Genomic DNA, 14,460 nt, shown 5'->3' with positions numbered 1-14,460 from the left:
CTGACTCTTTCAGTGTGACAGAGGCTGAGGAAGAGACTTAATTCTCTTTCTGTGTGCCTGTGGGTTTCTTCCTGAAGGAACATTGGTTTGAGTGACAGTCTATCCCATGTGTGCATATGTGTCCTCTGTCTCTTTCTTCTGTGAAGATTTAACATTAATGGAATACTATTATCTAATGTACAGAGTGTCTTCGTAGTTTTCCAGTTGTCCCAGTGATGCCTTTGATGGCAATTTTATACTTTAATCCAGGGCCCAACCCCGGATCATATATTGCATTTAGTTGTCCTATCTTTTTGCTTCCTTTAATCTGAGATAGCTTGTCTTTATCTTTTATGGCATTGATATTTTTTAAGAGTATAGGACAGTTGTTTTGTATAATGGCTCTGTTTGTTTTTTTCTGATTTTTCCTCATGATTGGATTTCACATAGGCACTTTGGGCAGGAATGCTAAATAAGTGATGTGTCTTTAATGCATTGCACAAAGAGACACCTGATGTCAGTTTATCCCATTATTAGCGGTGCTGACTTAGATCGCTTGGGTAAGGTGGTGTCCGCCTCATTTCTCTGCTACAAAGTTACCCCTTCTCCCTTGTTAATTAAGAAGTAGTCTGTGAAGAGATACTTGGAAACTATGTAAATATTCCATTCCTCTTCAGATTTTTGCCCTGTAATTTTAACATCCATTCATGATTCTTGCCTGAATTAACTATTACTATTGCCAAATTATTTTCTTTCCCAATTATTCCTTTTACGTCCCTGCTCCATATTTACTTATTATTCAGGAAGTACTTATGAATTTTTATTTTGTTCAGTGAGTTATAATCTACTACTGTCATTATTCATTCTGATATTCAAATTCTCCCTGGTTTAGCCAGTGGAAAACCCTTCAGGAAAACCTGGCTCCTAGTATCCTTTTGACATCTCCCTGTCATTTTTTGATCACTTCCTTACTTCCTGGCACAAATAGATGTTCCAGGCTCAAATTGTTCTTTCCCTGTCCCAATCCTGGAAACAGCCACTTCTCCAGGAGTTCTGATTCTTTTTAGTCAAATAGTATTTAAAAGCCAAGATTGGTGTACCAAGTGAACTCACTGCTGCTGAGATGTCATTGCTTCTAGGAAATTTCATATTGGTTGGACTCAGTGCGTGTGCGTGTGTGTATAAAACTGTGAGTTCATACTGATACCTTTCATTTGAATCCAATGTCCACAGGGTTTCTCTTTGCTATGTTTTATTCCGTATTTGTATTTCCTTTATCTACAGTGAAAACTCTGGTTCCCAGCGACATTAACATATTTTCTCAGTAGCATGGTCCTACAGTACATCCAAAATGCTTTCAGAATTGATACATGTGTTCTACTATAAAAAAAAAAAAAAAGAATCTACTAAGTAAAGTTAAAGATCTTTTTTATAGCTCTTTTTGTTTTTAAATAGAAGTTATTTAAAAAACTTTAAAAGTTACTAGGATTGGTTACTTTTTCCCTCTTGAGAACAGTTATATTATTCATTTGAAATAAGTTTTGCCTAGAGTCATACACTATTTACTCTTCTCTGTCTGGTTGCTTTTGTTCACCATTATTCTTGAAGATTTATCCATGTTGTGAATAGTAGTTTTCCCCCCATCGTTACAGAGTATTCTGAGTATACCACACTATCCATTCACTGATGATGAATATTTGGTTAATTTTATGTTTTTTATTTATTATGAATAAAACTGCTATGAATGTTCTTATGTTTGTCTTTGGATGGAAGGACGTAATCGTTTGGGGTACGTGGGTGTCCTGGCATCTGAATCTGTATATCTGTCTTTATATCTGTATGTCTAGCTTCTTGGGAACGATTGTTTTCCCCATTCTAAGCGAATTCCTTTCTCCTCTAAGTTGTCCTGTGGATACCAGGTGTTCCTGCTTCCTGTGGCGACACCTAACAAAGTTACCACTTGGTAGATAATGCCAAGTCGTTTTTCAAAGCAGTCGTTGAATTTATGTTCCTATAAGCAGTGTAAGCGATTTCCAGTTGTTAGACATCCTCACCAGCACTTGGAATTGGCAGTCTTTTTTTAATTTCAGCCTGTCTTGGCTACTAGGGCAAGGGTTAAATTGTTTTTGAGGAACACACTACAGGACGTTTGGCCTGAATCTATTAATGACCTGTATTTGAGGTTGGTTGTTCAGCTCACGTGGTTTCATGCTGTTCTCAAGGGTTTAAGTAGCTTAATGGTGTGTCTTTTCTGAAATCTAGATGCATTGTTGTGTTAGGTGTTCTCAGTTTGTAAGGATCAGAGGTACTCCTAGGTTACTGTAATATTGTAAGGATGGATATAAGTGGAGAAAAGAGGTAAAGCAAATATCTCGTAAAAGAAAAACTCGAAGGTCATTTAGAACATAACCCAGCTCAGAAACCTAGACCTTCTTGTGCCATCAGCAGTAGGATCAAGAAATCCATTCTAGTGACTTTTAGCTGCTCTTCTCTACTTTGATTGTTCCTGCTGTTCTGACTCTTCTGCCTATAACCGCTCCTTATGTTAACGCCTCTTGTGTCTATTTCTTCCAGCTACTGCTCCAGCTACCAATCGGAGGACTCACTCCCTACAAGCCCTTTCAGGCAGAATTTTCTCATTAGGCCACTTCGTAGGCTATGGCCAACCTATGCGTTAACCTACTTTCAGACAGGTATCCATCTGTAGTCCATCCATACCAGTCAGGTGTGGCCACAGGAAGCAGGAGCATCTTGTATCAACGTGGCAGCTTAGAGGAGAAGGGAATTCCCTCGGAATGGGGAAAACAAGCATTCTTAGTGTGTGCTAGTTTAATTGTGTATATTATTTTCTAATTACTGTGTATATTGTATTCTAATTCAGCAGACATTTCTTAAGCCCTCTCCTTTTCTGCCAATAGAATAACTCTGTTGAAAAAGGAAATGAACTGGTGTTCATTGTGAACCTATGCCAGTTCCTAATACTTATAGTTTCTTTTTATGTGTTCCCAAGTTATATATCTTCATATGTTGTGGACACATATCTGCAGAACAGAGTCCGGCTCAAAGCAAGTTTTATTCTGTAGACAGGGGAGCATGAAAGAATTTGGGGATGTATGAGATCTATTTGGTTGTTACTATCCCATTTTAAAGATGCGGGAACTGAAATCCAGAGTGGCAAAGAGATTTGCCCAAGGCCACACAACCGGGAAGTGGCAGGAACCACTTCTGATTCCATAACTAGAGCTCTTTCTCCTATTCTACACTGACTGGGAAGACATGCCCCACCCCCTGTGCCCAAATTATTAATAGTAGAAAGGAGATTTGACAAAAGTAAACTTCAGCCAAAACAAATGGGAGGATTCAAGAGAAGATCTGGGAGGCTTCCTCAAGGCTGTGGGTTTGGAAGTGAGTCTTGTAAGGCTTGGTCAGGTTTATAATAGTATAGACAAGGGAGAATGGTGCAAATAAAGGCCCAGAAGTGGGGAAACAGATTTTCTAGGAACAGAGGAGCTACCTGTATTTCTGGGTTAGTGGGTTTATATATAGCAAACGAGAAAGAAATCAGGTATGGTAGGAAGTTAGGAGGCTTTGAGACTATGGCAACTTCCAAATTAAAAAAAAAATCAGATCATGACATGACAAAGAGAAGAAAGCTTGAAGTCATAAAAGAGACTTAAAAGAGTCCAGGCTGTAGTGAAAAGGACTGAAGAAGGTGGAGCAGCTGGAGATCAAGATATAGATTTGAGAGTCTTTGAGAAGGCAGAACTAATAGGATGGAGACAGTAGGAGATAAAGAGAGAGTTGCCACTTGAGAGTTTGAGCCTTAGTGATGGGGGCCGTCTGGTGCCAGTATCAGAAGAGAGGCGGTATGTATTATGGTGAAGCTCACAGGCTTGGATCAAGGCTGACTTGGGTGTACACCCCCCCCCCCCCTGACTTGGGACCAGTGATTTAACTCCTTTGAGTAAGTTTGCTGATCTGTTGTTGAGTAGGGACACAGATTCCCACTTCCCAGAGTAGCTGTGAGGTTGTGAGGCTATGCAGGTAGAGTGAAATTCTGTGATGCCACATGCCTGGCATCCAGACACCTAACAAATTTTTGCTTTTCTCCCCAACCCAACCTCTGTTTGAGGAAGTAGCAGAACCTACTTGAAGCCTCTTCTTATGTGTAATCTGCACTTTGAAAAAAAAGGAATTGGCTTTGGAGGAAAAATGGGTTCTTTGGGAACCCAATCAATGGGACTTTGAGTTGGACAGATAGCCTCTTATTTTTTGGCCTCCTTTGACATCTAGACTTCAGTAAAAAAAAAAAAAAAAAAAAAAAAAAAGACGAAGCCCTCACAAAGGAGCCAGAAGTATCTTTGCAAGGCTAGGTCCTTCCAAAAACAAGCAACTGTGCTGCCTCTCTGCTGCCACGATGACCTCCATTTGGGGCTATTTCTGAGCCGAGGGGTAAAAATCCATTGGCTGACAGGACTGCAGTTTGCATGTAAAACACGCACAGCCTCCCAGCCTGCTTTTTTAACAGGTTTGGAAATTCCCGTGGTCTCCTCAGAGTTCTACACACATGACAACTGGGTTTGGGCGGAGTTGTAGCAAAGGCTGCACCGAGGTGCCCATTCCCTTCCGTTAACCCCCGCCGCGGGGAGGCTGCCTTTCTGGAGCTGCTCCCAACACGCTTCTCTGGGCCATGGTGCCTGCCAAAGACTCTCCCCGAGGCGCAGAGCCCAGGCTTCGAATCCCTCCTCCGAGTCCTTGGCAATGGCCCGCCTCCGCGCAACTGCCTCGTTGCCATAGCATCCGAGGGGCGCCCGGGCCCATTGGCACAGGGCGGGAACCAATCAGAAGGCCCCGCAGGCTGCTGTGCTCCAGGATGGTCCCTGGGCTGCCACCAACTGCTCCTAGGAAGATGAGGGTGGCTCCTGGCCAGTGGTGCGGAACTGGCCTAGATCCCACATACTCTTCTTGGGATCTTAGTGCTGTTTACCCTGAGCCCTGGTCACACCCCATCTCCCCGCCCTGATATCCTCCTGTTCAGAGTTGAACTATCTGGTGGAGTTACCCGCAAGGTGATGGCTTCCACAGGGAGGGCAGGAGCAAAGCTTTGTTGCCACTGTACAGCCGTTTCCTCCAAGAGAAAACTCTGGAGCAGCTTCTTGATTGGTCCAGGGGTGGGCCTTCCTAGCCCCAGGAGGATGTTGTCTGGGACTTGAAAGTCTAGGGCTGTCCCAGTTTAAGATCCCTTGCTAACTGGCATATGATTGCCAGCTATAAGGAACTGGAACTGGGTGGGCGGTTTATTTACATCCTGTTTGCCAACAGGAAGGTTAAAACGGTTGGGAAGACAGAAAAGTGGAATCGGAAAGATCATAGAATCCTGCACCTTCCCTAGCAGTAAGATACTGGGCAAGTGACTGTACTCTCTGAACCCCAGTCGCCTCACTTGTAAAACGGTTGTAACAAAAGAACCTATGTGCTAGGTTTGGTATAAGTTTAAATGAGATAATACAGGCCAAGCAGTCAGGTGCCTGGCCATAAGCACTCAGTAAGGGACAGTCACCTGTGTTTAGAAATGGTAGAACAGTACTGACCAGAGCTAGAGTACTTACATGTGGCATTTGGCAGATATTTTCACGTTAATGTAATTTTTGCTTATTCATTTAGTTATTCATTTTAACTCATTAATACATTCAGCATATATTCTCTGGGCACCTACTCTCTGTATCGTTCCAATTTTAGTATATGTGCTGCCGAAGCAAGCACATATTCTCTGGGCATCTACTACCAGTCACTTCATCCCTGTCCAACTGTATTTAGTGGGAGCCAGCCCCCAGGGGAGTAGAGACTTTCTTCCCAAGAACTGATGGAGTCTAGCCTGGCAGGAGGCTCTCTGGAGGATCTTGGCACCACGGGGAGGCAGTTGGGAGTTTGGAAATTGTTTTCTGCACTCCTGCCTCCTGTGGCTGAGGTGCCTGAACAGAGCAGACCCCTTTCACGTTTGAGCAGCACTGAGTCATAACAGGTTTCCACAGCCACTTTTGTTCCCCTCACCTGTGTGGAGGTGTGCTCCCTTTGCCTGAAGTCCCCGATCAGCAACCCGGAACCTACTTTCTCTGTAGCGGGACTCCGTCTCCCGGGGCTGACCTCCTTTGCTGCTCTACTGCACTTTGCCTTGCTGGAGTTCCTGAAACAATTCTACTCTACTCTTCATGCTCCTGTCACCTGTACACTGTGCTCCTGTAGCGCTGTTCCCTTCCTGCCTCACTGTGCATCTCAGTGCTTGTCTCCAGTTGGACCGGGGTGACCACACCCCTACTCATTTGTCTTGAGATCACCTAACTCCTCGGGGCCCCTCATCTTTTTACCCCTTCCCCCCTCCAGCTTCACGCCCTGTATACTTGGGCTGTGTGACAGAGACGTTACTGGGGAGGCACTCTGCTGGATGTCTGAGCAACAGAGGTGCTTAACACACGCACACTTCATAAATAGACATCTCATATGTGATAAGGCCATGATGCATAGTGCTGTGGGGGTAGGTAGGGTGGAGCAGCCTTGAGACTCAGGGAAGTCTTTACCAGGAGGTGATGTTTGGGCAGTCTTAAAGGATTTAGCTAGGTAGACAGTGGGAGAGAGGAGATTCAAGTCAAGGAAAAAAGCACACATAAAAGCCTGAAATTGCCTCATATTCTTAGAAAAAATGTACTGTAGTGTGAATGGGAAAAAAAAGGAATATGTTATTTGGGGTTGAGGGTTCATGAGTAGCAGAGAGAAGTGAGGCCAGAGAGCTAAACAGGGGACTACTCATTGTGGGCTTGCAAGCCACTGCTGGGAGCTTGTGAAGGGCTTTATATAGAGGCATGACATTCAGATTCATATGTAAGAAAGGTGAGACAAATGGCTGTGAGGTGATGGAGTGTCTCATTTGTCCTCCGGCAGTTTTGTGAGGCAGACGGGTTGACGCTATTATCTACCTGTTACACCCGAGAACACCGAGGCCTGAGCAGTTAAACATCTTGCCAAAGGTCTCAGGGCCAAAAAGGAGAGGACCTAGGACTCACCTGGCTTCCTGGCTCCGAACCTCTTCCTCCTGGGCATGCTGCCATTGTTAACAGAGTCTTCTAGAAAGCTGCCTGCAGCTGGGTGGTTGGGTATATGCTGACAGGAGCAATATGAAGCAAATGGTCATTGATACAATCTTGTTGAAGGAGTGTAGCGCTGGGATTCTGTGGCCTGTGGTGTTCAGTCTGCTGACCTCTATGCCATTGCACGTACAGCAAGAAGCAGTGGGGAGCTTTGAGTTTCAAGCTCTACGTTGCCTTGACAAAATCCATTCATCAGTGTCTCGCTCATTAATTCAGAGCAGCATCTGCTACCTGATACTGGCATTTGTCACTGGCTTGTTTCTGGAAGCCCCTGGTCCTCCAGGTTGGTCAGCTCTGCAGCCTGCAGCCCCAGGGTGAGCCCTGGCAGTCAGAGGCAGCCCCTTTCTCTGTATGCATTTTGTAAAATGAAATAGCTTTATTTTTTTAAAACAAAGTAACATTTAGCAGTACAGAACATAAGCTTGGAGACCAGGCAGTCCTGGGTTTTAGTTCTGCCACTGCCACCTAGCTAGCTATGAAAGTTATTTAATGTGTATGGGCCTCAGTGTTCTTGTCTCTAAAATAAGCACAGTCAAGCTTCCCTGAAGGGACTGTTGTGGTGATTAAGATGAGGTTACATTTGCAGAGTGCCTTGGCATGACGCTTGGCTTTTTAAAAAAAAAATTTTTTTTAATGTTTTTACTTATTTTTGAGACAGAGAGAGACAGAGCATAAGCAGGGGAGGGGCAGAAAGAGAGGGAGACACAGAATCCGAAGCAGGCTCCAAGCTCTGAGCTGTCAGCACAGAGCCCGACGCAGGGCTCGAACTCACGAACAGTGAGATCATGACCTGAGCTGAAGTCGGACGCTTAACCGACTGAGCCACCCAGGCGCCCCAGGTGCTTGGCTTTTGTATATCCTCAGTATATGGTGACTTTAATTCCTGCACTTGTTGCTCCCCCCACCGCGACTACTACCATCACAGTTAAAGACTATTTGAGAAACAGAGAATAGGAGTAACTGTCTTATAATCCTACCATCACAATGCAGCTACCATTATTATTTAGGTATTATGTCCTTTAAATCCTTTTCCCCCACAACTTCAGAAGATACCAGATTTTATAACATTTATTTTATAGCCATATTTATTTATTATGTTCACCTCTGTAGTCGGAGCTGCATTATGTTTATTTTCTATATTTTTAATTGTTTTCTGATTATAAGATTACCATATAAAATTCAGACAGCGTAGAAAAAGCAAAAGGAAAAACCATAGGAATGAGTGCATACCTCATTCCTAGCCCTGAGGCTATCACTGTTAACTTTTGATGTAGTTTCTTTCGGTCTTTCACTCACATTTTATTGTAGAGTTGAGACACAATCTTTGTGTAATTTTGTGTAACTTTTCAGTTCATAGGATATCATGAGCATGTTTCTTTACTGTAAGCATTATTTTTCAAAGCTGCATAGTAGTCCATCAGAGGGCTCCACCATAATTTACATAAGCATTCCCCTATTGTTAGACACGTAAGTTTTTCCCAATTCTTCAATCTAAGCAGCTTCCTATGGCAGAACCTAGGCACCCAGCCTCAGTGTAACCAGAAAGCATATAATGAACTTGTGCTGTATGTATGGCCCTGGGTGACACATGGTGGAACCCCTCAGCTAGACCCTGAGCCTGCCCCCAAGGGAGCTCAGAGACTAGACACCTGGAAATGCTGGGACGAAATATGCAGGTGGTTCTTTGCCAGATACTGTCAGGGAGTCCACGTAAGAGTGGGTATCTCTGTTTCCTGTGGAAGCTGTGATCTGGAACACACAGCTTTTACAAAGACAAAAGTCTCAGAAACTTTGCTGACCTTTCTCACCTACCAGTGTGTTATTAGGCCTCCAATGCTCAAATGCCTTTTCATCCTGTTACCTTGACTGTCAGGGGCCTGTGCTAATGACCTTTGAATATCACTTCCAAGTGGTTTTCACTGGGAAGGAGTGAGAAGCTATAGCATCAAGAAAGGAACTTGCCTGAAGCTTCGAAGAATCAGAGATGCTCCAGCCCTTGTTTCACTGCACACTTGCTCTGGCACCCACGGCAAATAGTTTCCTCTTCCCAAGCCTGTGTTTTCTCCTTGCAACATAGAGAGATTGGACTAGATGATCTCCAGGGCCCTTCCAGCATTGACATTCCATGGGGACCTGAAGCCTTCCTCTTGCTAGGAACTGAAGTGAGCATCCTGATAAAGGTCACAAGATCCTTCTCCGGAGTCCAGAGTTTCTTTTAATTAATACCTGGGGAACCACTTATGCTTTTATATTCCCGCTTACTTCCTTCTGGTAGCAGTTGGGACATGTGGAGACTGAAAGGCAGGAAGCGCTGCTCACTTGGTGAAAACACTAGATTCTGAACCCCAAATGATTCTTTGTTCTTTTATGTATTGGGTATTTTTTCTTTTATGTGCTTGGTTTTTGCATTCACTCTCTCATTTGGCAGACATTAACTGAGTCCCAGACCCAGACAGTTAACCGAGACTCAGCCCTGTTCTCAAAATGCATGCAGTCTAGCAAAGAGACAGAAAAAAATGTAAAAGGCAACAAGAGAATTGCTACAGTGGGGTACATACAAGTTGCATAAGGAAAGGAGTGTTGAGTCGCCTAGAAGCAAAGGAGTCTCAGTGGACACGTTGAGACTTTAAAGGATGAGTGGAAGTTTTCTAGGTAGACAGTCGAGGAGAGGGCATTCCAGACAGAAGAACCACACGTGCAAAGGCCAGGAGGTATGAGAGTACATGTCGTGTTCTTTGTGGGGCTAGGGGGTGAAAGGGACAAATAGCAGATGAGAAGAAGTCAAACATCTTTCTTTGAACAAGGAATTTTCTTTCTCTAATATAACTTATTTTTTTCTTTTTACAGGTCTCTTGTGGCTCAGAGCATAATCTGGCAGTGATTGGTAAGTAATGAGTAGCCTGCTAACTGTGATCTGAAAGTCCTGTGGCAGAGTTGGAGAAGACTTTCAGTTAACCCAAGGCCAGGGTGTGTGTGTGTGTGTGTGTGTGTGTGTGTGTGTGTGTGCGCACATATGTTGGGGGACATGCTGGGAAATGGAAGTCTTTGGTTGACCAAGGCTTTACTAGAAGCCCCTTTTCTTTTCTTTTTAAAAATGTTTCTTTTGAGAGAGAGAGAGAGAAAGAGAGAGAGAGAGAGAGAATGAGTGGGGGAGAAGGAGAGAGGGAATCCCAAGCAGACTCTGTGCTGTTAGCACAGAGCCTGACATGGGGCTAGAAGCCCCTTTTCTAAAAATTTCTATCCATATCATTGAGCGTCTTTTTAAGGTCCCTGAGCTGGCTCCCCTCCCCCAGGGAGTGGCATTTGAGGATATTAAAGATTTTATACACTATGAGGACAGCATATGTAGAAATCCAGATATGAAAGAGGAAGAAGATTGGGCTGCTCTTGTTTCTTTGAATAAATCCCTTACTCCAAGTTCTTTCCTCTTTCTTTGGAGATATAGGGCTCTGCTCACTGCCCTAACTGCCTTGTATTTCGTGGCACTCAGGTACTCCCAGATGAAGCCAAGCTTCTGATTAATTGAGGTTTCCTCTTAATTGACTCTGGATAACCAGGGTTCACTGTTTTTATAATTAGGCCTATGAGTAATTCCTTTAAGAAGCTTTCTCATTACTTCTATAGGTAGACTAGTCTCATCTCACAGAGCATTAAAGAGACACCAGTGTGGGGCCTGACTGTCTGAGTTCAATACAGACTTCCACTTCCTAGCCGTGTGAACTTGGACAAGGCACTTAACCCCTCTGTGGGAGGATAGTAGCGCGTACCTCCTAGGGTTTGTTGTGAGGGTTCCAGGGGTTAATATATATAAAGCACATAGAATAGCGCTTGGCTCCTAGTAAGGGTTTTAGCAGTGTTCACTGTTATTATCTGATATTTTTTGTAATTGCCCTCCTCTGGGCTCTAGCTCTCCATCTGTAAAATGGAGGGGTTAAAACAGAAAATCAAGGTTCCCTCCTGCTCTGATATTTTCGGATCCCATTACAAACCCATCACTGCTAGCTTTCTGTTGGTGATTTCTGTTTCTGGCTACTTCTCTCCCAGCCTCTGACTCGGCTTCTGAAGGGCAAGGCCCCTGCATTTTCCTTTTGTTTTCTGCCTGTTTGCAGTACCCAGAGCAGTGCCTGGTACCCGGCAGAGACTCGGGCTCTGTTTTCTGAATTGAGCTGAGACTGGCTCAGCCGCCTGCGGTGGCAGCAGTTTGAGGCACTACTTTGTAGGCCCAAACGTGATGTGCAAGGAGGCAGAACCAAGGACAGCTGAGGAGGTAGGCTGCCAGCCAGCAGAGGGGGGTGGGGAGTAAACTGGGCTGGAGTCAGAGAAGGAGCGAGAAAATGTAACAGCAAACCTGCATGCTTCGCAGCAGCACCACATACTCTATTCCGGAACTGCTCCAGCCTGGGTGTAATTAAGACAAGCTACTCGGAGAATCAGAGGTGGTGCCTAGGATGCTGCTGCTGCGGCTGTTGTCACTGCACTGGGGGAGACGTTGGCTCCCTCTGAGACCAGCACAAACAAGAAGATTGTAGGGAATCTAACTATGAGAAAGAACACAATCCAGATGAAGGCGGGGCCAGAGCTCGCAGGGCAGCAGGCTGAGCTGAGAGAGGCAGCCTGGGGCTGTAGAAAGAGCATAGACTCTGCGGGCAGACAGCCTTGCTTCACACTGGTTGCATCTCTTTGTGAGCCTCCATTTCCCCCCCCCCCTCATCTGTGTAATGGGGATAAGTCCCATTTTGCAGGATTGCTGTGGGGATTGGTGCATGTGAGGTACCTGGTCTATAGTGGGTATGAGAGAAATGTGTATGTGTGGATAATTCTGTTTGTTTCTCATTTCTCTTGGTCCGGGTGGGGAGAGGGGAGAATGGCTTGTTAGTGTAACCGAGCTAGTGAAGTAATTGTTACTTGGGAGAGAGGAATGATAACATTCTGGAAGGGTGTCCAGCGTTACCCAGGTGAGGAGAACATCAGAGGCAGCGGAGAGCAGGTGTGCCGGTGAGCTCTTGGGGGGTAGACCTGTTATTTTTCTGTTTTGTCCTCAGTGCCCTGGTCCTGGCTCACAGTCTGTTAAATGAATGGTTGCAGAATCAGAAAAGGTGGGCCCAGTCACAGGGCTCTGGGCATATTTACCTGCCTGTGTGTGAGCTGGGAGCAGAGGCTCCCCACTGGAAGAATGGGGCCCTCCATGGGTGCCCTGCAGGGCTCAGGCTGTGCTGTAGGAAGTGACAAGAAGTGCCTGTTAGCCTTGGCAGAAGGCCAGAAAAGAGGGAGACAAGCTGGAGGAGGAGAGTTCCTATGGGCTTAAAGCCTGGTTCTCACAGCCAGCTCCTCCCCTCAGCCCTTCTGCCATTGCCGACTTTAGATGGATTTCTCTGCCTTCAGTCTCATTCCCTGAGATCTGGGCTCTCTGCGCCTGGTGCTAAGTCTCCCATGTGATAGGCACAAAACAGTTATAGAATAGACTGGAACAGAGTATAAGGAAGCCAAACTTGCCCCAAGTGTAGAAACAGCTTTGATGTGTAGTGAATGTGCAATAGACAGACCAGAAGGGGAGGTGAAATAGAGCCTGATGGAAGGACATGACTCAGGATCTGCTCTTAGAATGGACACTCCACAAAGTATATTTGTTGTACCCATTTTATAGAGGATAAACAGGTTGTCCAGGGACAAGTAGCAATAAATAGTAGAGCTGTCTGCTTGTCTTCCAAGACTGCTCTTTTGACTCTCATATCCTAGGACCTGATGCATTATGGGTGGTGGTTAAGAAGAGCACAGACACCAGGGCCAGATCGCTTGGACTCAAATTCTGGCTCCTACACCTATGAGCCATGTAACCTTCTATAAGTGGCTTAACCCCTTGGTGCCTTGATCGCCTCATTTGATATGCCTTGATGTGCCTTGATCGCCTCATATAATATTATTGGCCTCATAAGGTTGTTATGTAGAGTGCTAACAGTGCCTGGCACAAAAGTAGAAGCTCAATAAATGTGAGCTGGTATTATTACCATAATCATTGTCATCGTCATATATTAAGACTTCAAGGAAGGAAGTAATTGTAAGATGGGTATAAGGAGGCCTGAGGCTCAGGATGGGAACCTCAAAAGCTAGAGAGGGAAGCATCTTCCTCACCCTTCAGGGACCAATGCAGGATCTCACCATAGCTGCAGAAGGGATTTGTAAATTGGAGCCTGGGGACCCCAATCTGGGGGATCTGGAAATCCCAACAGCCCTAGAAACAGTGCTAGCCCAGATTTGTTCCAGATCAGGATTCTGCTATCTGCTGCCCCAGACGGGGATTCAGAACCTACCATGTTCCAGCCTGAAGCAAACCCCGCAGCAGCCACATTTCCACTTTTTTAGGGAATCAAAATAATTCCACTCTGCTACTTCATTTGCTTCCAGGTTTCTTTTTTCCCCTTCTTCTGCAGTTTGGTTTGGTTCTTTCCTTTGTTTTCCAATGAGGCTTCTCTTGACATATTCTGTGTTTGCCACCAGGTATCACCAAGGCTAGACAGGATGGTGAAGTGGTGTGAGTTCCTGCTTTAGAAAAAGGAAGCCAGGGATCGAGAATCTCAGGTGACAATCAGGAAAGAGAGAGCTGAGGCCATTGGCCACAGCTGGCGTGGCCACTTCTAACTGTGTGCCTTGCCCAGTCAGTCCACCTCAGTGAGTCTGATTCCTCATCTGTAAAATCTACCTACCCCTAAAATTGTTCTTCCAAGTGGCATAGGTATGTCAGGTGGCTGCTTAGTGCCTGCCACATAACAGGTGCTCAGCAGGTGCTCGCTCGTTTGGCAGGTTCACTAGTCCTTCCTTCTTTCCCACCTAGGATTTCCCTCCATATCTGACAGAGCTGGCTGGCTGGCTCCCATTCGTGGGCATAGACTGAGGTCAGCAGGAGTGACATGAGGGCATTTGACCACCACTTGCCCAGAAAGATCCCTGCCTACCAGAGGCTGGCTCCCAGGCCAGCTCTGTCTTTGGGGCCCTCACCTCTATGTCTGGCTGAATTGGCTCCAGCTGTTTTGCTTCCCCTAGGAGCAGCTTATTTTGGCTTGAATGGGCAATTTGTTTGCCTTCTCTCCTGATGTGCAGTTGTTCAGCCTTCCCTTCCTGCAGAGAAAAAAGAGCTGACTGCATTTCCTCTCTCCCCGCTCCACACAAACCTTTGGAAAATATTTTTTTTATTATTGGTGGCCTTCTTCTGGAGCATTCAAGCCTGCCAGACAGGCATTGTTAAAGGGTTAGATATTTGGCAGGAAAGTGTCGTGTCTCCTCCTCCTCCTCCTCCTCCTCCTCCTCCTCCTCCTCCTCCAAGCAAAACCAGATCTTCTACCAA

At 45.4% G+C, this 14,460-nt stretch overlaps 1 protein-coding gene across 1 annotated transcript in view; it reads left to right on the top strand.

Moving 5' to 3' along the window:
- The window catches only part of SERGEF (secretion regulating guanine nucleotide exchange factor), a 235,719-nt gene that overhangs the window by 135,761 nt on the left and 85,498 nt on the right, over nt 1-14,460 (top strand). Inside the window, 1 exon segment of the mRNA XM_003993032.6 lies at nt 9,969-10,005. Coding sequence (XP_003993081.1) covers nt 9,969-10,005 — 37 coding nt within the window.

The sequence above is a fragment of the Felis catus genome, chromosome D1, assembly GCF_018350175.1.
Source record: "Felis catus isolate Fca126 chromosome D1, F.catus_Fca126_mat1.0, whole genome shotgun sequence".
NCBI lineage: Eukaryota > Metazoa > Chordata > Mammalia > Carnivora > Felidae > Felis > Felis catus.
The sequence above is the reverse complement of the archived record's forward strand: the minus strand, read 5'-3'. Positions and strand labels throughout refer to the sequence as shown.